Below are 21,656 nucleotides of genomic sequence, written 5' to 3'. Positions count from 1 at the left end.
TATTGTGTTTCTTGTGGCATTAAGATTAAACCTTTACTAAAACATGCTCAGACTTCCATAATTCTTAATCTTTGACTCACATCTCTCAGCACTGGTACTTGAATAGTTTGATAATCCCTTGCTTAATTTCCTGAGTTCGTACTCCATAAACAATGGGGTTCAGGGCTGGTGGGATGAGGTGGTGCAAGACATTGAGAAGAATGGGTACCTCTGAGGACACCTTCTTTCCTGCCTTGTTTGTGAAGATGAAGACTAATAGCAATGTATAGAAGAAAAATATGAGAATGAGATGAGAACCACAAGTACTCAAGGCCTTGGTGGCTGCACCTCCTGACTGCAGACGCATAACAGCCCTCAGGAGGAAGCAGTAGGATAGCAAGATGAGCACCAGATCAGAACCTAACAGGCACCAAACACTCACAAATTGGTAGAGCTTATTTAGGTGAATATCCCCACAGGAGAGCTTTGCTACAGAAATGTTGGCACAGATACAGTTCTCCACCACATTGCTGGCACAGTAGTTGAGCCTGGCAGCCAGAACTGGTGTGGGCAGTGTGGCCAGCAAATTGCGGAAGACGATGAAGACGGCTGCATTACTGACAAACTGTTCAGTGATGATGGATGGGTACCGTAGTGGGTGGCAGATGGACACATAACGGTCATAGGCCATGACCAGAAAGGTGGAGGACTCCATGGGAAGGAATGCATTCATGATGAACATCTGCAGGAAGCAGCCTGCAAAGCTGATGGGCTTCAAGTTGAACCAGAAGATGAGCAGGACCTGCCAGAATCATTATTCTCAAACACTGTGCATTCATTCCCACCCTGGGGTACCTAAACCTGGGAGAACCCTCAGATGGCTTCAACCATCCGTATCCTAAACCACAGCCCCCAAATCCCAGCTGAGACAGAATCCTAATTTCAAATACCTTCTTTGTGCATCCCCATCTACAAAGCCTGATTTATTCTTTTTCTCTCCATCTGTAGACCATGCTTTTTGTTTAAAAATGTTTATTTCTAGCCTGTCTTCTCCTGATCTCCAGAGTTCTTACCCAAACTCCAGCTCTACACATCTGCCCATCTAAATGTATCACAAGAACATCAAACACAGTAAGTCCAATACTTATATTTGGACACCCTCCAACCTCTCCATACACATAAGAAACCTCCAGTTATGCTCCCTATCTCAGTATACGACATAAATCTACATCCAGTTGCATTTTAGAAAGTAAATTCTAGAGCCCTTGGGTGTAAGGGTGGAGTCATTCAGAGTCAAGCAGAATCTCCCTAGAAGTAAAAATAAGGTCAAAACTTAGAATATCACTGACTGAGACATTGAGAGAGGGCTGGTAAGTGGGAAAAAATGAAACCTTAAAAAAAAACATGGGCATTGAGAATGAGAGGGAACACTACTCTAAAGGTACTATTTAGAGAAAGATGACTGAGTGTCTAAGAGTGAATCCAGGGAGTGTCTGACCTTGGGAATGACTGTGAGGCAGAGGATGACATCCAGCATAGAGAGGATGGCAAGCAGGTAGTACATGGGTTCATGCAGAGATGCTTCCTGCCAGGTGGCGAGTAATAACACAAAGTTGGCCCCAAGAGCCAAAACCAGGAGAGGAGCCAGGACTATAGATAGCCAGTGCTGTGTGTCCTGCATTCCTGGGAAACAGATCATCTGGAATTCAGTCACTTGGGTCCCTGTGTTGTTGAGAGATAGTACCATGACTGGCAGGTGGGCCTGGAACTGACTGGAAAGAAAGAGATGTGATTTTAGGGTTTGTTTCCTTAATAATGGTCTAACTGATCTATCTGCCTCCATTCTAGGCCAAGATTCACTGCAATTCAATTGATATAAAATCTTTCTAAAGTTTAAATTTGACCATATCACTACTTGTTAAAACAATTTCCTTAGCATTTATAACTTTATGAATAAAGAATAACTCTTTTTAGGGCCGGCCCCATGGCATAGTGGTTAAGTGTGTGAACTCCGCTGATGGTGGCCCGGCTTCAGATCCCAAGCGCGCATCGACGCACTGCTTGTCAGGCCATGCTGTGGCGGCGTCCCACATAAAGTGGAGGCAGATGGGCATGGATGTTATCTCAGGGCCAGTCTTCCTCAGCAAAAAAAAAAAAAGAGGAGGATTGGCATGGATGTTAGCTCAGGGCTGATCTTCTTCACACACACACACACACACACACACACGCACAAAAGAATAACTCTTTTCACATGAGTGTGTTCCAACTCTGTTCACGTGTGTTCCAACTCCACACACATAGATCCAGCCACTTATGGAACACGCTTCGATTTGTCTCACCTCTGTGTTTTTGTGTCATATTCTTCTAGAATCAACTCTCTTGTCCTCAAATAACAACTTCTGCTTGTCCCATTCTATCTGTATCAAGAGTTACATCTCTTAGAAATATAAGAAAAAAATGTTTTTTTTTCTTGTTACTCATTTACATACATGGTTAGATGTCTCTCTCTTCCATTGTTTCTCTGTGATCCTTAAATATCCTAAGCATGCAGCTCTTAAAGCATCAATAAAACTTTCTTATACTCATTGATATTCCTATTTGTCTTCCAAAAAGTCTATGCTCCTTCTACCAGCAATGGAATCTTATCTTTTTATGATAGCACAAAGAAAAACACCATGCACCTGGTGAAATAATAGGCCCTCAATAAGACCAGTTTGGATATATGAGACTGACAGATTGTTGAGTGTACCATAATGTCTCGACTAATATAATATAGCATCTCCATATCTTGCTCTACCATAAACCACTGGTACTCCTGCTTAGCACTCAGTAAAAAGTGCAACAAAGCACAAGGGTAAAAAAATTAATTTAGTGGTGAGAAAAACAAAAGAAACCTATTGGTGAGAACAATCAATATAAAAGATACCTGTGCAGTATCTTATTTGCATGTGTCTTTGGTAACTAACTGCTTAAAAAAAGAAAAAACCTCTGTATTTCCCAGGAAAAGCCTAAAAAATAAGGAAATGAGGCTTCTAAGGCAAGGAAAGAAGTGAAGGAATACCTACACATGCTCCAGGATATGACGTTACACAGCCTGAAGCTTCAGTTTCTCTTTGATTATCTTCTTAAACATCAAGGATCCTGCAGGTGAAGAAATTGCCAGGTTCTGCTGTTTTCTCCTCTGAAGTATAGGAAAAATCATCTCTCTATTATAGGTATATTTGGAGGCATGTTGTTGCAACTTCCCAGGCACAAAAAAATCTCCCAGTCAAGGTTTGGAACTGTTTTTTTTTTTTTCCCTCAAATATATAGTATGGGCTTCTCATCAGAATTTTATCTAGACCAGTGGTTGTCAAATGTGAGTGCGCATCAGAATCACCTGGAAAGGGATTCACCTGGAAACTTGAAACACAGATAGCTGAGCCCAACTGCCAGAGCTTCCAATTCTGTAGGTCTGGGGGAAGCTCAAGAATTTGCCTTTCTAACAAAATCCTAGGTAATGCTGATGCTGCTTCTCCAGGAGCAACACTATAAGAATCACAGAGCTACACGCACTTGAGATAACTGACCTAACTATGATTTAGACTATCCCTAATCAAGACTGCTGCCTCAGTTCAGTCAGCCCTAGCCACAGCTCTGCTCAGCTTCAGTCATCAGATTGGCGGCTTCTCCCATTTTCTTCAGTTATTTAAGCACAATTCTGGCCAATCTCTGGTCTCCCAATTTGAAAGTTATCCTCCTCCCATGGACTCTTTGGGAATTGTGTAGGTTCCTTTCTCATGGTTTTATCTCTCTGCCTGGATCTATGGTTCTTAGTCATCTCTCCGAGAAGGACCAAAGCCCATTAAGGTCAAGGACAAGGTCTCCTTCATTTTTCTTTGCGGCAGGTGGTACAAATCCAGACACTTACAATACGCCTCTAATACTCAAGGAAGGAATGTTCTCCAGTCAGCCTTCCTGCAGAGACAGGCTTGAGCTGACCTTCTGTGAGCTTTGCTGACCCACATTCTAATGTGCTCACACTCTTCTGACATCAGTGATCTTCAGGGTCTTCACACACTAGCATCTGAGGGTGCAATAACATTCTCTGAAATAAACAAAGAATTCGGTTTCAGTCAAGGACCAAACTCAAAGTGTCACTTATGCTTGGCTTTCCAATGTACTGTTCCCAAAAATACTTATGGAGAAAGTCTGCTCCAAACAGCAATTTTGACCATCCAGCTGCTTTCAGGCAATATGCGACTCCCCAACTTCTCGCTGGCCTTCTGCTGTGGCTTTGGCCCCTGGATGACTTTATGAAGATTCTATCTCTACAATAGCCACTCTCTTGAGGCTGGAAACATGAAAAGTCATTTTTAGAATCCTGCTCCCATGGGCTTCTGCTTCTCTGCAGATACGTTTCCAACGTAAAAAGCGACTTCTGCATTTAAACTCAGGTGAAGAGACAGAGTGGTGATCAGCTTATAGTTTCTCTTGAGGTGTCTGAAAGTTGTATAAACTGAGATGTATTATTTGTAATGGAAAGGAATATCACTCAGGAACACGGAGGATGTATTAAGAGACCCTTTAAGAAGACAAATGTTATTAGACTTATGAAATGACTTCATCTTACATATTATCTGTATTCTTGAAAACTGTTTTTAACATAAGCACTTTATGATAACTTATCTTTAATTTTTATCAAGTTTTAGAAATATCTTTACACAAGGAAAATATGTCATTTAAAGGAAAACAATTGTATGGAATCCTGGACATTCATTATATACGTTTAATTAGATTGTAGTAAGTCAAGAATACATGTTTTTATTTCTAGAATTGTCACCAAAATAATAGTAAAAAAGATTGTATAAAAATTTTGTTAATCCAAAATAAGACAAGAAAGTGAGAAGAAGGACTATAAAATATGTGAATTAAATACACAAATAATAATATGGTAGCTATAAAGCAATCAGTAATTGCATTTATGTAAATAGATCAAGTATTCCAAGTAAAAGACTATGACTACCAGATTGAATATATTTATGTTGCTTATAAAAGACACACTTAAATATCAGCACCCAGAATGGTCAAAAACAAAATAATGAGGGCCAGCCCCGTGGCTTAGTGGTTAAGTGCACGCGCTCCCCTACTGGCGGCCCAGGTTCGGATCCCGGGCGCGCACCGACGCACCGCTTCTCCGGCCACGCTGAGGCCGTGTCCCACATACAGCAACTAGCAGGATGTGCAACTACGACATACAACTATCTACTGGGGCTTTGGGGGAAAAAAAAGGAGGAGGATTGGCAATAGATGTTAGCTCAGAGCCAGTCTTCCTCAGCAAAAAGAGAAGGATTAGCATGGATGTTAGCTCAGGGCCGATGTTTCTCACACACACAAAAAATAAATACATAATGAGAAAGATATGTCATAAAAACAGTAACGAGAAGAATGTCCGATAACTATATTAATCTGATTAATCTCTAGATTCAATGTAATCCTAGTGAAAATCTCAGCAGTTTCCTTCTTTTTAGAAGTCAATTGTAAAACTTCATATGGGAATCACATAGAGAAAGAATGGATAACGCAGACTTAAAGGTGAAAAACTGGACAACTTACAATGACTGCCAGATTTCAAAACATACATAACATTACAAAGCTATATGAATTAAGACAATGTGCTATTGGCAAAAGGATAGACAAATTTACTAATTAAACAGAATACAGAGTCCAGAAACAGATCCAAATATACATGGCCACTCAATTGATGAGAAAAGCAAATCAACGATGCAGGTCCCTGAGGGAAAATGGTCTTTTAACAAAGGTTGCTGAATCAATTGGATATCCATATGGAAGTAAAAAAACCCTTGACTCCTGCCTCCTGCTATATACAAAGACCAATCCAGATGGATTTCCCTTCTAAATGTTAAAGGTAAAAGTTAGCGCCTGGAAGAGAGTCTAGAGGGTGTCTAATTTGGGGGCACGAGGAATATCCATGAGGGAGATAATGGTGAGCAGCTGCTTCATGGACTCCTGAAACACAAAATTACCTCCAAGGGACAAAATTAGAAGTGAAGTCAGGGTATAGATTTCACAATAAGGGAGTGAGCCTCCTGAGGCAGGGGCAGAATTAGTCAGTTGGCCATAAAAGAACCGTTGGTGAAATGTTGAAGAGCCCAAATGATCTCAAACTGTTACTTGAGTTCTTTTTGGGTGATTCTCTGACCATCCATCATTTTGAGTTGCTAATTCTGCCATGTTTTCCCCCAAAGTATAGGCCAAGTGTCACCTTTTATGGAGGAATGTTTCTGCACACAGTTTCATTATCACCACAGATATGGGAGGAGGAGCAGAGTCTTAAATTACGATAAAGTACCGCATTAAAAAGTAAGTTCTTCTCTCTTTGCTCCAATGTCTGTATATGGGTGTTGATTTCAGACTAATCCTAATTCTAATCCTGCCTCAGCTAGCCCAGCTCCAGACACAACTCTACTCAGGTTTAGACATTAGGTTGGCCACTGTTCTCATTACTTAAGCGCTAGCTTCTCCCTGTCCCTGTTCCCCAAAGTTGGACAAACTCTTGTTTCAATTGTTGCTTAGAGCTCTACAGTTATCCCTTTCACAGTTTTATCTTTCTATCTGGAGCTGTGGTTCTTAGCGTAACTAATATCTCCCTTGGTAATATCAAAGCACATGAGGGAAAATGACAAAGTCTTATACATTTTTGAACACTCATCATCTGGTGCAGGAAAAAAAAGAAAAAAAATCCTGATACTTGTATCTCTAAGTAAAAGTTGAATGAAAATCTTCCTCTCCTATGCTGTCCATGCAGCCTCCCTTGTAGACGCAGACCAGGGTTGCACTTTACATGTTTTGGGCCGACCTACAGACATTCCAACACAATTGCGTCCTTCAATCTCTGTATCTTAGGGTCCTAAAAGACCAATATCTAGAGGGTGCAGTCTCATTCTCTGATATATGCAAAAGAATGAAAACTGTAACACAAAGTATTACTTTTGCTAAGCCTTTAAGTGGATGTGTCAAAGTTACGTATCTAAAGTTTCTTCCAAGCTAATATCTTATTTGGTTAGTAGTCTGCAGCCAGTATGTGACTTTTCAACTTCTCATCACCTTATGCTTATGGCAGGGGTCCACAAAATTGCTAAAATCATAACATCACCTCTCTTGTAGGTCAAAAGATACAGAGATGCTTTAGGTTTCCTGTCTTTATGGTCACCACTCCCTGAAGTCTTATATCCCGGAACAAACATACCTACCTGCTTAAGCCTACAAGCACCTACTCAAACCTACACACTCCCAAAGGTGAAGGAGAGATATATGCATTTAAATACAAAGAGGAAGAGAATATAGAGGTTTATAGCACTTCTCCCGGAGGATCTTAAAATTCCATGCACTGAAATGGTTGTTTGTAATAGAGACATCAGATATTTAGGATGATATTCCGTTATAACATATACTTCTCCCACATTCCATTTTACTATGTACTCATTCGACATATCATTTCATTCTCCCATTTTCTTGCATTCCACATTTTATTAACCTATCCCATAAGCATTTACTAAACGTCTTTTATGTTTGTTATACTACTTGACTTAGTAGGAAATGCAAAGATGAGTGAACAAATACCCTGACCTAATAGAGCTTATAAGATAAAGGAGAAAGCACATTAGAAGGAAACGGGAAACTATTTGGAAGGAGAGTGAGCAATACATCTCTTTCAGAGCTATCAAACTTGCACACTCTTAAATCGAATGCTGTTAAAACTAGTGAAGCTAGTACTGGAATTTTAATTCACCAGTTTCAGCATGGGCCCAAGGAAAAAATTGCAGACAGTTAAGAGTAACTTTTTAAAACTCTCAGACAGAAACAGAGGTTTTCTTTTTTAAGTGCTAGAAGGTAGTTCCTCATCATTAGGGGAATTTAAGCAAATCTTGGATGCCAATTATCAAATATTCTTTAGCAGGAATTCCAAGAGAGCTCTAGATTTGATGACTTTAAAATCCCCTTGGATATAAAAGTCTAGGTATCCAGAAATAAGAAAAGTGGTGACCAATGTGGCCAATCTACCAAGTATTTTTGTGGCCTCAAGAGGTAAATTGTAGAGAATTTGAAACTTTCTAATTTCAAAAAAACAAAACAAAACAAAACAAAAAACCAACAATGAAATAGCAATACTAACATGACAAATTGTAGAGACATGTGTAGTGAATTCATGAGCACATGTCCCTCAGTGGCTGACTTGAGATTCCATTTTTTTTTTCTATTCTCTGTTCATGGAGGCCTACAGTCTTTCATTGTGAAGAGCAGTGCTTTTAGTCTGAATCCATGCCAACCAGTCTGTTAGCCAACTCCCAACATCTGAAATGAGGCAGCAGGGCTAAGATTTTAATTGATGACTTCAAACAAGGAACAACTGAGTGCCACAGCATAGCATGATGTGCTGCAAATAGGGAAAGGATTTTATAAGAGAGTGATGTACAATAATCAAGAAATTGCACTGGGGACTGAGGATGACATGTAGGGAAGGACAGGACATCTCTGAAGTACATGGTATATAAAATAGTGAAGAGTATCTACTTCTGAAGACATTAGAAAAAGCAGTGTGCGTAGGAAAATCATAAAAATTAGCTCTCATTTATAAATTACTAGCAAGTCTTAGGCTGTGGCTGAAAAAGTTTCCATAAACTAGGTCATTCGACAATCAGATAAGTCATAAAACAAGAGGGCAATTATCACTCTTCTTAATGGAGAAAACTAGAGCTCAGATCAGTGAGTCAAAAATTTCACATCTAATCAATGGCCTGGGATTTAAATAAAGGTCATGCTTATCTCATTCAGAGATAAGCAGTCTTATGTTCTAAGATATATAAAATCACATTGAACTGTGAGTTCTGTAAGGCTTTTTGTAAGGTGCTTTGGAGAATACATTATATTAACAACTTGATTCTTCCCCTAAGTTTTTGGAGGAAATAAGAAACATGTGTACCTATGAATTATTCACTTTTATTCAACAAAACAACAACAATATGTAAAGAATTGTATTGGCAGCTCTATATAAAGTTGAGAAGATGAATAAAACTCATCACCAGACTCAGAGAAATTTATAATCCAGTATCAGAGGGAGATAGATGCATGGCTTAAAATAGATTAATTCTATTGAGGTGAATAAAGGAAGGCATTGTGGAGTAGGTGAAATTTAAAAGGAAATGTGTGAAATTAATTTTAATAATATATGTTATTTTACTCAATATATCCAAAATATTATCACTTTAACATGTAATCAATATAAAAAAACATTAAAGACATATTTTACAATTTTTTTAATGTTTTTGTACTATGTCTTCAAAATCAGGTGTGCATTTTACACTTACAACACATCTCAATTCTGACTAGCCACATTACAAATGCTCAATAGCCACATGTGGCTACTGGCTGCTGTATTGGACAGCACAGGTCTAGAGTTTTGGAAAACTAAACTTTCCTCTTGTTATTTTGCTTAATATATGAGTTTATGCTTGGTGTTGGCAACATGGCATCTATGACCCTTGGGTTGTATAGGTGAACTCTTTTCATTTGGTTCTATTTCTGGATCAGCTCAAAATTACAGTTTTTATTTTTTTTTCAATACTCCCCATCAAAGTTTCTTTAAAGATTTCTTAGTAAAGTGATCTTTCAAACTTCAGGATGGGAATACCTCATTAAGGACAGAGGTAATCAACACATCCAGAGCTCTCAACTTAGAGTAGCACAGATGCCTCCACCAGAGACTAGGACTTTCCAGCCACCTCAACCTCCTTGACTTAGACTAGATATCGCTCTTCCTCCCACTCCTACCTTAGACCAGTGAAGTTATTTATTTTTTTTAGATTCAATGTCACCATTCAGTAAGAATGCCAAAATGTCCAGATATCTCCAAATGTGGTCATCAAAACACCATTCTTTCACATAAGATATATTTGGAAACTGGCACTAGGTTTTGTTAACAAAGAATGGCAAGAGAGTTGAAGTTCAAAAGGTGGCATGTGAATTAGAAAACAACTATAGCTTCAGACATAAATCTAGATAAAAACCATTTATCCTGTTAATTAGACCATACAAACTTACCTGTGGTTAGATTCCAGTTACCTTAAAGAAAGAAATCTATTTATATAAACTCATCTGTTTATATAAACTCATTTGTTTCAGGTGGTTATTGTGTTTTTTTCCCCTTGTATCAAAGAACCAAAAATAAAGAATTGACCCCCACCCAGTCTGGAGTCTTCTAGGAAGGATGGTAGCTTTTGAGCAAGGGAAAAGCTGTTCTGTCTCAGCAAGAGAAACAGGAAGGAGCACTGAGACAAGGCAGGATGAGACAGGAAGGCCAGGAGGGAGTAATCAAGGCAGCTGGGTTTACCGGTCCTATCTCATTGGTGCTTCTTGGGCAATCTTCTCTAGGGGGGACTGAATTGCAGTTTAGAATATAACTCCTGGTTTCCAGTTGCCATAGGTAATAATAAAGGTATAGATTTAATTCAAGAACACTCACCCTGAAAATCTCCACTTTTCTAAATGGGTAGAATACAGCCTACACTAGAAAAACTTTGCTCCCACATGAAAGCAGTGATGCACCAGATCTGGGGAAATTGGTAGGCTCTGAACCTGCAACCTGCTGTAGTCCTACCAGAGGAACTTTTTCTCTCTGTTTATATTGAATACCTGGAGCCCCACATGCCTCATCGTTCAGTTCTTCATGGTTTTCCTGGCTCCAAAGCAGACCTATCAGCTTGAGGAGACTAGATTGTACTGCTGCTATTTATGACTATTTACTGCACCATCTGGCCCAGCCCCTCAAAGGCTCCAGAGGTTATTTTCATGGCCTTAAACTCCACTCTGTACCTTCCCTCTCCACAACCCCACAGGGGATAAGACCATTTTAGGCATCTGAATCTAGAGCCTAAGGCCCATTCTTGGGGGCTAGGGGTGAGGAAGATGGGCGAAAAGGAGTGGAGAGAGCAGGAGTGGAGGAAACACAGAAGATGAAATTCAACATGGGAGTAGTGGTGAACAGGGAAAGATTCGAAGAAAACCAGGAAGACTTAAGGGGAGCATACACATAAAGAACATATGTTTTTGAAAAACAAATATTTCTAGATAGGACAGAGGGAAATATATTTCAGATATTAAGTGTACTCTTGAAAAAATTATGTTTAAATAAGGATTTAACTGAGATCATTTCATTATGGCCAGTGTACAAAAAAATGGGCCATGAAGTGTAATATGTTACAGACATATTATTTTCCTTTATTACTCACAATGCAGTGGCTTAATTGGAAAGAGGAATGGACATGTGAAACATTTATTATTAATGATAGGGCATGATAAGAGCATGAAAATCTGACTCACTGAGTGAGGATAGGCTTCATCTGAATATGTGCAGGAGTAAACAGAAATGCCTTAGAAAGCTTCTGGGTACCAGAAATAGGAGTAAGGGAGCTGGGGAGGGTGCTGAGACACAATCCTCTGTCTTTCCACCTCACAAAGTCTGAGGTCCAGGATTGGGATTGAGATTGTGTTTCCGGTGATGGGGGATAGCTGAGTAAGATACTACCTCTGTTGCTTTGAACGTCTCTCTACTTCTTCTGAAAGGAACCTTGGGTTGGATCAGCCTCCCTCATTGGGCCAAGCTAGTACTCGGCCAGAAGCAATGCCTCAGGATAGAAATAATCCTGTTAGACTTTCATCTTCTAACGCTACCACCTTTTCATAAACAAAAGGAGAGATCCTCGGGAGGCTCCTGCTCCTGCCTGGTTTATGTATTGTCCGTGTGTAAGAACCAAAGGCCCTCATTCAGGAAGAGTCTAAATTAGGAAGAATAATAAATCAAAGAAAGAGAAAATTGTGATATACAGGAGAGAGGTAGACAAAGGTGATGACACCAATGAATGATACCATCGCTCTTTTCTACTGAGAACACTTCAGAAGCAGAGAAAAATAGCTCAGCAGCTCTTCTCGCATGAAGTGCCAAGTCATAGCTGGGTCTGAGAGAAGTTGCAGAAGCTGTTCTATCCTAAGAAGGAAAGCTGAACTAAAGTAAGGACTCCATGGGATCTGAAGATAATATGTGATACAGCATTGTGGGCTCTATTTGTTTCTTTGGTTATTTTACAGGCAAACTGTGAGTTATATTCCTTTGTACTGCCTTGGGCAGGAGTTGCAAAGCAGTCAAGCACCTGCACACTATGTGGCCATAAATCAATAAGATAATTTACTAAGACAGATGTCTGGGTGTGGTGAAAGATTTTTGTTTCATGATTGGTGTGTCAGAGCCTGTCTTGTTCCCTCGACTATACCAGATAAGAATGTGGAGAGAGTTGTGACGGCAAGTGACATTGGAAGCCAAATAGCCTCAAAGGATGTGAGTACCAGGCTGATGTCATAGCCAAGTACCATTGGTGTCTATTCTTTGGAGTTCCAGAAGATATGCTTTGTAAGAAGCCTCATGGCACACCCACACTGAAATGGAAATGAATAGAATATGTCTAAATGACAGTTTTATGGGATATCCGAAGTTTGGAGTTCCAAAGTGTTAATTCTCATGTAAGTAAAAGATTTCTCAAGAAAATACACTAGTAAGAAAAATATACTAATAGGGGTGGGGGAGGACTAAAATGACATGGATATCTTTACCCCAAAGTAAATGGAGTATGAGATGATCTGCCTTCTATTCAGAGGGCATAGGGGAAGTAGTGTGCTTAAAATAATTAATAATAATAATAATAACAGCAGCAACTCATTTAATGTTTATTAATTTAATGTGTATACATATAAGGTACTGAACAAAACTTTTCATACTTAGTTTATTCGCTCTTCAAAACGGCAATAAGAAATAAGGAGAGGTTGGACAGATAGAAAATCTTAATAGGGTCTGGGAGGATCTGTGGAGGCAAAAGATGGCACATCTGTCACAGTTGCCAAAGAAGAGGGTCAGGGATATTCAGGGTAAAGCACTGAACCCTAAGAGCCAAAGTCTTGGGATGAACATCCATACTTCAGCCCAAGCAACTCTTCACAACACAAAAGCAATGTAGGGATCTGCCAGATTGAATCAGGAGACAGGAGAGGCATCTATGTCCTTTGCAAATCAGGAGAAAGGCAGATCGTTTTAACGACATCATATAAATTTTGTTTCTTTGTTGCTCAAACACTCCCACTCTAATCCAGCTCCATTTGGCTAAGGCTTGGCAAGACCCTCAGTTAAGGATTTGGTCATAGAAAATTCCCAAGGGACCAGACAATTTAGGAAAGGGAGGTTTCCTTTAAGGCAACAATAAACAAGGATTCACTGAAGAATGTTTTCATTGTTGTCTAAGTTTTAAGCAGAAGGAGAATCAGAACTCATTCCAGGATTAAAAAGTGAAATTTTCTTTCCAACACAAAAATAATTCCTGCCTTTTAACAATTCCAAAGGTGGATCTGATCATTTTTACCTCTTACAACCTCCTCAGTAGCTTCTGGATTTCCTGCTTGATCTCTTTGGTTCTCACACCATAAACAACGGGATTCAGAGCTGGGGGTATGAGGTGGTGCAGGATGTTGAGCAGGATGGGAACATCTGGGGGAATTCTCTTCCTGGCCAGGTTGCTGATGACCAGACCCAGCAGGACTGTGCTGAAGAAGAGGATGAGGATGAAGTGGGAACCACACGTGCTTAGGGCCTTGGCCACAGCACCTTCAGCCTTGATCCTTAGCACAGCTTTCAGGATGAAGGAGTAGGAGAGAACAATAAGGATGAGGTCAGAACCCAGTAGGGTCCACCCTGTCACAAACTAGGAGAGCGGATTGAAGGCCAGAAGATGGCCAGGACCTTGGGGATGACAGTGAGGCAGAGCACCATGTCCAGCAGAGAGAGGAGACTGAGTAGGTAGTACGTGGACTCATGCAGAGAGGCCTCCAGTCGGATGGTGATCATGAGGGTGGCCTTGGACCTCAAGGCCAGGAGGAAAAGGAGGCTGAGAGGCAGGGACAGTCAGTGCTGCCAACTCTGGGAAGCAGATGAAGAGGAATTCGAAGACTGGAGCAGTGGAGTAGTTGCTTGGTGATGCCATGTAATGTATCCTGATCACACTGGATATCCAGGGTCCCTTAAAATGAAGTCCCTTAAAATGTAGAATATATCACTATCAAAAGTGTATATTCTAGGTGTCGTAGTAGTCATGTTTCCACTGGGGCTCTTAACCTGTCCCAATCAAGTTTTCAAATCATCATCATCATCAATCACTCCTGACATTTAACTTAACACTTATCACGTGCTAGGCGTTATGCTGAATGTTTATACTCATTATCTCACTTCATCCTTTTAAAAAACACTTCAGAGTAGTTACTATTGTTATCCTCATTTCACAGATAGTGAAAAGGTACAGGTAAAGGGGGGCAGGATAATTTGATCAAAATTAGAGAGCCAGTAAGTGGTGAAGCCACAACTGAGAACTACAGAGTCTGACTCTAGAATCTCTTCTTTCAGCCACTACACATGATTTAGCTTCGACAAGCACAGTGACTTAACTAAGCCCTTCCTTCCTTCAGAGTGTAGAGGAGATGTATATATATATATGGGGGAAGCTCTGTTTAGCTGACTCCATGGAAGTTCTAGAAAAGACCAGCCCTCTACTCCATATAATTGGACAAGGATTGACTTCAGTCAATCAGTCTTCAAGAAATATTGGACCAGAGACAGAGTAGCCCTTGACCCCACCCAAAGGCCATAATTTCTTCCAGCCCCACAGAGGATTTCACTTTAAAGGTATAGTGTTTATCATTCTCTTACTGGATTATTTGCTGTTGTTTCTCTTTGTGAAGGTTCAAGAGTGTTTTCTTTGACTGAGTTCTTTAGAAAGGGCTGTGAATTTCCTATTATGATGACAGAGACAGTCAATATTGAAGGGTACACCAGGAAGTTTATCAAAGGTAGACTAGAAGCTAGATAGTGAGTGAGTTTTAGTTATATAAACCTATACAGAATTCACTGATCTAGTAAGTAAAATTATCTGTGTTTCCTTGTGGCCAGGATCTAATTATCCTAGCATATGGAATCTATGTTATGTAAACTAGTCTTCTTTGATTCCAGTTGTTTCTTTTGTTGGGTACATCTTTTTTCCCTCACTACTAAACAAAGAGCAGAGTGGCCGAATACTAAGAAAGGTGATAGTAATGGATGTCACAGCCAAAGAAGCAGGAAAGAGGCAGGGAGTCATGGGAGGATGACTCAGGAGGCATACAATCAGTGCAGTTGGGATTACTGTTGCTGCTCACCTGTCGCATCTGACATGTCTCCTCAAGGAGAGTTGAAGTATGTATGAGAAGGGATCAGACACCAGCTGCCAGAGAAGATAAGATCCAAGGACTTTCACTTTGAATATCCCAGACATTCTAAATGCAGGTTACACAATACACTCACACACACACACACACACACACACACACACACACTTTCTACTCCTTGTTAGGCTTTAAGACAAACCAAGGATTCAGGAGGTAAAACTGGGGTAGGGACAATTATATTATGTATCAGCTCCATCCTGTATTTGCATATTTAATTAGGAAAATTACCCTTAGTATAAATCAGAGAATTAAGAAGAATAGAAAACATACCCACCTTTCTGAAAAGATTTCTCCTTTCCAATAACCTCAAGTTCTGTATCCTTAGAATGACTTGATCTATTTGAACAGATATGAAAGTAGTCAGTGCCTTCTCAGTACCTGGTCTTAATGTTAGGCATACTAATGTATAGCATGGATTAAGCAAAAACCATTATCTTCTGAGAACTTACCTATTAATAAAGAAAAATTGACTTACAAGCACTTATAATGCAGTATAATAATGGCTCTAATAAAGATGATCTTATAAACAGTGGGAAAGAGACAAAAGTATACATAAGCAATGTGATATGGTTGAAAATTTGGCCTCAGACAGAAATGAATTCCAAGTCTGGCCCTATACACATTGTATGACCCTGAAAACTATTTGAATTCTGTGGTAGCTAGTTTTCTCACTTATGAAACAAATTATATCTAACTCCAGGTATCGCTGTGGGAAGGGAAAGGTCTATCATTTCCTGAGGTCCTGTTAGGCATGGAGACATGACAGGCTGAGAGCATCAGAGAAAGATACAAAAAAGAGATAACATTCACCTGGGGAGAGGGGAGGATGTCCTAGTGGGCAATGGTAAGAGACAAAGGCCAACCTAGGCAGATGCTCAATAGTGATCAATGATGAGGTGTTGGGGGCTGGTAGACCCTAAGTTCTTTGGGGGAAGGAGGTAGGAGAGCAGAGCATCAAGAGTCAATGTTTAAAGATATACTGTGGCAGCCTTGTGAGGTCTACCTGAGCGTCTAGGCATTATCATGTATAATGTCAAAAATCACAGAAGATTTGAAACAAGGAAGTCATGTGTTATAGATGGGACAAAGGGGAATCACAAAGAAATGAAGGAGGCTTTTGGAGAATCCAAAGAAAAGTGATTAAGATCTGAACAAAGGCCATGCAAGTGGAGAAGAAAGGATGCATTTGAGGGGTGGAGAACTACAGGATTTAGTGTAAGAAAGGATGAGGAGGCAGAGAGAGACTGGAGTCAAGAATGTCACTGAGATTTTTCTTGTTTGTTGAGGTAGGCCTGTATTGCTATAAAATTCCCTCTTAGAACCACTTTTGCTGTATCCCATAAATTCTGGCATGTTATATTTTCATTTTCATTTGTCTCCAGGTATTTTTTGATTTCACCTTTGATTTCTTCATTGACCCAATCATTGTTCACTAGTATTTTGTTTAATCTCCACATATTTGTGGTTTTTCTGATTTTCTTCCAATAGCTGATTTCTAGTTTCATACCATTGTGGTCAGAAAAGAGGCTTGGTAGAAAAATCTCAAATAAACAACCTAACAGTACCCCTAAAGGAACTGGAAAAAGAAGAACAAACAAAGCTCAAAATCAGTAGAAGAAGGGAAATAATGAAAATCAATGCAGAAATAAATGAAATAGACACTAAAAAAAAAAAAATAGAAAAAAATCAATGAAACCAAGAGCTGGTTCTTTGAAAAGATAAACAAAATTGACAAACCTTTAGCTAGACTCACCAAGAAAAAAAGAGAGAAGGGTCAAGTAAATAAAATCAGAAATAAAAGAGGAGAAATTACAACAGACACCTCAGAAATATAAAAGATAATAAGAGAATACTACAAAAAGCTATATGCCAACAAATTGGATAATATAGAAGAAATGGATAAATTCTTAGAATCATACAATCTTCTAAAACTGAATCAAGAAGAAATAGAGAATTTGAATAGATCATTCACCAGTAAGGAGGTCAAAACAGTAATCCAAAACCTACCCAAAAATAAAAGTCCAGGACCAGATGGCTTCCCTGGTGAATTCTACCAAACATTCAAAGAAGGCTTAATACCTATCCTTCTCAAATTCTTCCAAAAAATTGAAGAGGAGGGGAAGCTTCCTAACTCATTCTACGAAGCCAGCATTAGCCTGATACCAAAACCAGACAAGAACAGCACAAAAAGAGAAAATTACAGGCCAATATCACTGATGAAAATTGAAGCAAAAATCCTCAACAAAATACTAGCAAATCAAATACAACAATACGTTAACTGATCATACACCTTGAGTAAGTGGGATTTATTCCAAGGATGCAGGGATGGTTCAACATCTGCAAATCAATCAATGTGATACACCAGATTAACAAAAGGAGGAATAAAAATTACATGATCATCTCAATGGAGGCAGAGAAATCATTTGACAAGATACAGCACCCATTTATGATAAAAACTCTGAATAAAATGGATATAGAAGGAAAGTACCTCAACATAATAAAGGCCATATATGACAAACCCACAGCTAATATCATCCTCAATGCTGAAAAACTGAAAGCTATCCCTCTAAGAACAGGAACCAGACAAGGATGCCCACTCTCACTGCTCATATTTAACATAGTATTGGAAGTCCTAGCCAGAGCAAACAGGCAAGAAAAAGAAATAAAAGGGATCCAGATTGGAAAGGAAGAAGTGAAACTGTCACTATTTGCAGATGACATGCTTTTATATATAGAAAATCCTAAAGAATCCACCAAAAAACTGGTAGAAATAATAAATGAATACAGTAAAGTTGCATGATACAAAATCAACACACAAAAATCAGTCATGTTTCTATACACTAACAACAAAGTAGCAGAAAGAGAAATTAAGAATACAATCCTATTTACAATCGCAACAAAAAGAATAAAATACCTAGGAATAAACTTAACCAAAGAGTTGAAAGATCTGTACACTGAAAACTATAAAACATCATTGAAAGAAATTGAAGAAGACACAAAGAAATGGAAAGATATTCCATGCTCTTGGATTAGAAGAATTAACATAGTTAAAATGTCTATAATTCCTGAAGCAATCTGTAGATTCAATGCAATCCCTATCAAAGTTCCAAGATTTTTCTCAGAAATAGAACAAAGAATCTTAACATTTATATGGAACAACAAAATACCACCAATAGCCAAAGGAATCCTGAGAAAAAAGAACAAAGCTGGAGGTATCACATTCCCCAATGTCAAAGTATAGTACAAAGCTATAGTAACCAAAACAGCACAGTACTGGCACAGAAACAGACACATAGATCAATGGAACTGAGAGCCCAGAAATAAACTCACCTATCTATGGACAGCTAATTTTCGACAAGGGAACCAAGAATATACAATGGAGAAAGGAAAGTGTCTTCAATAAATGGTGCTGGGAAAACTGGACAGCCACGTGCAAAAAAATGAAAGTAGACCATTATCTTACACCATACACAAAAATTAACTCAAAATGGATTAAAGATTTGAATGTAAGACCTGAAACCATGAACCTCCTAAAGAAATCATAGGCAGGACTCTCTTCCACATCAGTCTTAGCAACATATTTTCAAGTACCATGTCTGGCCAAGCAAGGGAAACAACAACAAAAAAATAAACAAATGGGACTACATCAAACTAAAAAGCTTTGGCACAGCAAAAGAAACCATTGACAAAATGATAAGACAACCTAACAATTGGGAGAAAATATTTGCAAACCATATATCTGATAAGGGGTTAATATCCAAAATATATAAAGAACTCATGCATCTCAACAATAAAAACACTAACAAACCCAATTAAAAAAAGGACAAAAGACCCGAACAGACATTTCTCCAAAGAAGATATACAGATGGCCAACAGGCATATGAAAAGATGTTCAACATCACTAACTATCAGGGAAATGCAAACCAAAACTATAATGAGAAATCACCTCATTCTTGCAAATGGCTATAATTAACAAGACAGGAAAAAACAAGTGCTGGAGAGGATGTGGAGAGGAGGGAACTCTCATACACTGCTGGTGAGGGTGTAAACTGGTGCAGCCACTATGGAGAACAGTATGGAGATTCCTCAAAAAATTAAGAATAGAACTACCATACGATCCAGCTATTTCACTGCTGGGTCTTTATCCAAAGAACATGAAAACATGCATGTGTAAAGATACATGTACCCCTGTGTTCATTGCTGCATTATTCACATTAGCTAAGACTTGGAAGCAACCTAAGTGCCCATCAAGGGATGAATGGATAAAGAAGATGTGGTATATATACACAATGGAATACTACTCAGCCATAAGAAACAATGAAATCCAGCCATTTGTGACAACATGGATGGACATTGAGGGTATTATGCTAAGCTAAATAAGTCAGAGAGAGAAGGTCAAATCCTGTACGATCTCACTCATAAGTAGAAGATAAAAACAACAACAAACAAACACATAGAGACTGAGATTGGATTGGCGGTTACCAGAGGGGAAGCGAGGAGAGAGGAGGGCGAAAGGGATGATTAGGCACATGCGTGTGGTGATGGATTGTAATTAGTCTTCCGGTGGTGAACATGATGTAATCTATGCAGAAACAGAAGCATAATGATGTACACCTGAAATTTATACAATGTTGTAAAACAATATTACTGTAATTAAAAAAAAAAAAGAGTGTCACTGAGGATCTTTTAACTGATACAGGGAAGAAATGTCCTTTCAGGCCTCCCATACTACTGATAGATTCTCCTAGGCGGTAATATACTTGCAGCTCTTTATAGCCCCCTTTAAATTCCTTAGCAGCTGGGACCATTTTTCTTCTCTCTCTCTATTTCTCCTCAGTGAAACTGAGGCCTCCTAATCTGAGAAATGATGAATCATTGGCTATCTGGGGCATCACTTTGATCTTCAGTACTCCAATTCCATGAGTTTGTACTCACAGATTGATATTCACAAAGCGGTGGTCATAGTGGTTCCTTATTCTAAGTGTGAATGAACAAAATATGGTCTCTGACCATGAGATATTGACAGTCTGGAAAGGTCATACAAGTCTAACCATAATCACAACAGAAGATCCCAGCCCAGCTATGATTGTCTAGAAAAAGGAGTGATCACCTTGGCTCATAGATGAATTTAGATTAGTGCAGAAAGGAAGATTCTGAAACTGCCAGGCACAGAGACTTGGCCTTCTAGCCATGATATCAGTGCGAGTCTTTGAGCTTACAGAAGTTTTGGGCCCGTAAACCTTATATGACCACAGAATGACTCAGCCTCAGCTCTGAATGAAATAACAGCGTTAGGTCTGTTCCTATCACTGACCCTTATACCAGGATCTAAGCATCCTGGCAGCCTCAGCATCTACATCAGGCCCTATTGAAAGAGTTTCATCTCCTGTACATACCAGGCTCCTGGACTCCCCTTCTCTCCTCATTATCTCCTTCCTCATAATTGTCCTAGCCCCAACTTGAGACTCACCAGTTTCAGAAGGCTGATCTGTGCTTTTTCTGGCTGTTGGCAAAACCTCTAAACTGGCCCCTTCAAGGGCTCTGGAGGCTGATTTTATGGGCCCTGGCTCCATTACGCCCCTTCCCTCCTGCTTGTTTACAGGAGTTGGCACCCTTGTTGGGTACCTGGGCCCTGAGGCCCTATGATCTATTTCTCAAGAGAGAATCTTATAAAAGTCTTAACTCAGCATTGTGGATAGAATGAGGGCAGAAGAGTCAAAGGCTCTTGGGGAGTCTAAATAAAGAAAAAGAAACCCTGGGAAAAGAAGGGTAAGGAAACTGAGTGATGAGAACTTTCTCAGGGAAAATTTCCATGGATTCACCTGTGGGGAAGAACTGAATAAACTATCCTCAGCACTTTAACTCTGTGGAAGGAGGTGATGTGACAAAGGAACATCCCCAGCAATCAAAGGAGACGGACCTCACAGGAGCACAGACCACGGGCAACTGTGGGGGTCAGGGAGCACTTTCCCTGTGAGCCCTTCTGGGGCAGTGAGAACATCAGTGGTCTGGACCCACGCAAATCCCTGGGAGTGGCCCTGTATATGCTCATGGTCTCATGTCCAACTTTTTACTTCCCTGGCTGTTCTTTGTCTAAAATCTTTTTCCTAAGTATGGCTGCAGAAAATGCTACTTAGCATTATAACGTATGTGAGTAATGTTAACAGTACTCACCTTCCACAGAGCAACACTTGGCATTGCTTCCTTGGGAATCAAGTAGGATTGTCACCAGTATAGTTACCACTCTGAATTGATGCACAATAGGACCTAGAAAATAGCTTCTCCTGTGAAGGTCTCTAGATGCTTCTTAGGATAAGGATGCT

General features: G+C 39.5%; 1 protein-coding gene and 1 pseudogene across 1 annotated transcript; both read right to left on the bottom strand.

Annotated features, from left to right (window-relative positions):
• Positions 1 to 85: 85 nt before the first annotated feature.
• Positions 86 to 1,726, bottom strand: LOC131408097 (olfactory receptor 56A4-like). The gene is made up of 2 exons (XM_058544656.1): positions 1,478 to 1,726; positions 86 to 781 (listed from the first exon to the last, which is right to left on the bottom strand). Exons 1-2 carry the CDS (start codon positions 1,724 to 1,726, stop codon positions 86 to 88), a joined length of 945 nt encoding a protein of 314 aa, XP_058400639.1.
• Positions 1,727 to 13,445: 11,719 nt separating this feature from the next.
• On the bottom strand, positions 13,446 to 20,906 carry LOC131409120 (olfactory receptor 56A4-like; annotated as a pseudogene).
• Positions 20,907 to 21,656: the final 750 nt, after the last annotated feature.

The sequence above is a fragment of the Diceros bicornis genome, chromosome 7, assembly GCF_020826845.1.
Source record: "Diceros bicornis minor isolate mBicDic1 chromosome 7, mDicBic1.mat.cur, whole genome shotgun sequence".
Lineage (NCBI taxonomy): Eukaryota > Metazoa > Chordata > Mammalia > Perissodactyla > Rhinocerotidae > Diceros > Diceros bicornis.
This window is presented reverse-complemented; position numbering and strand designations above follow the sequence as displayed.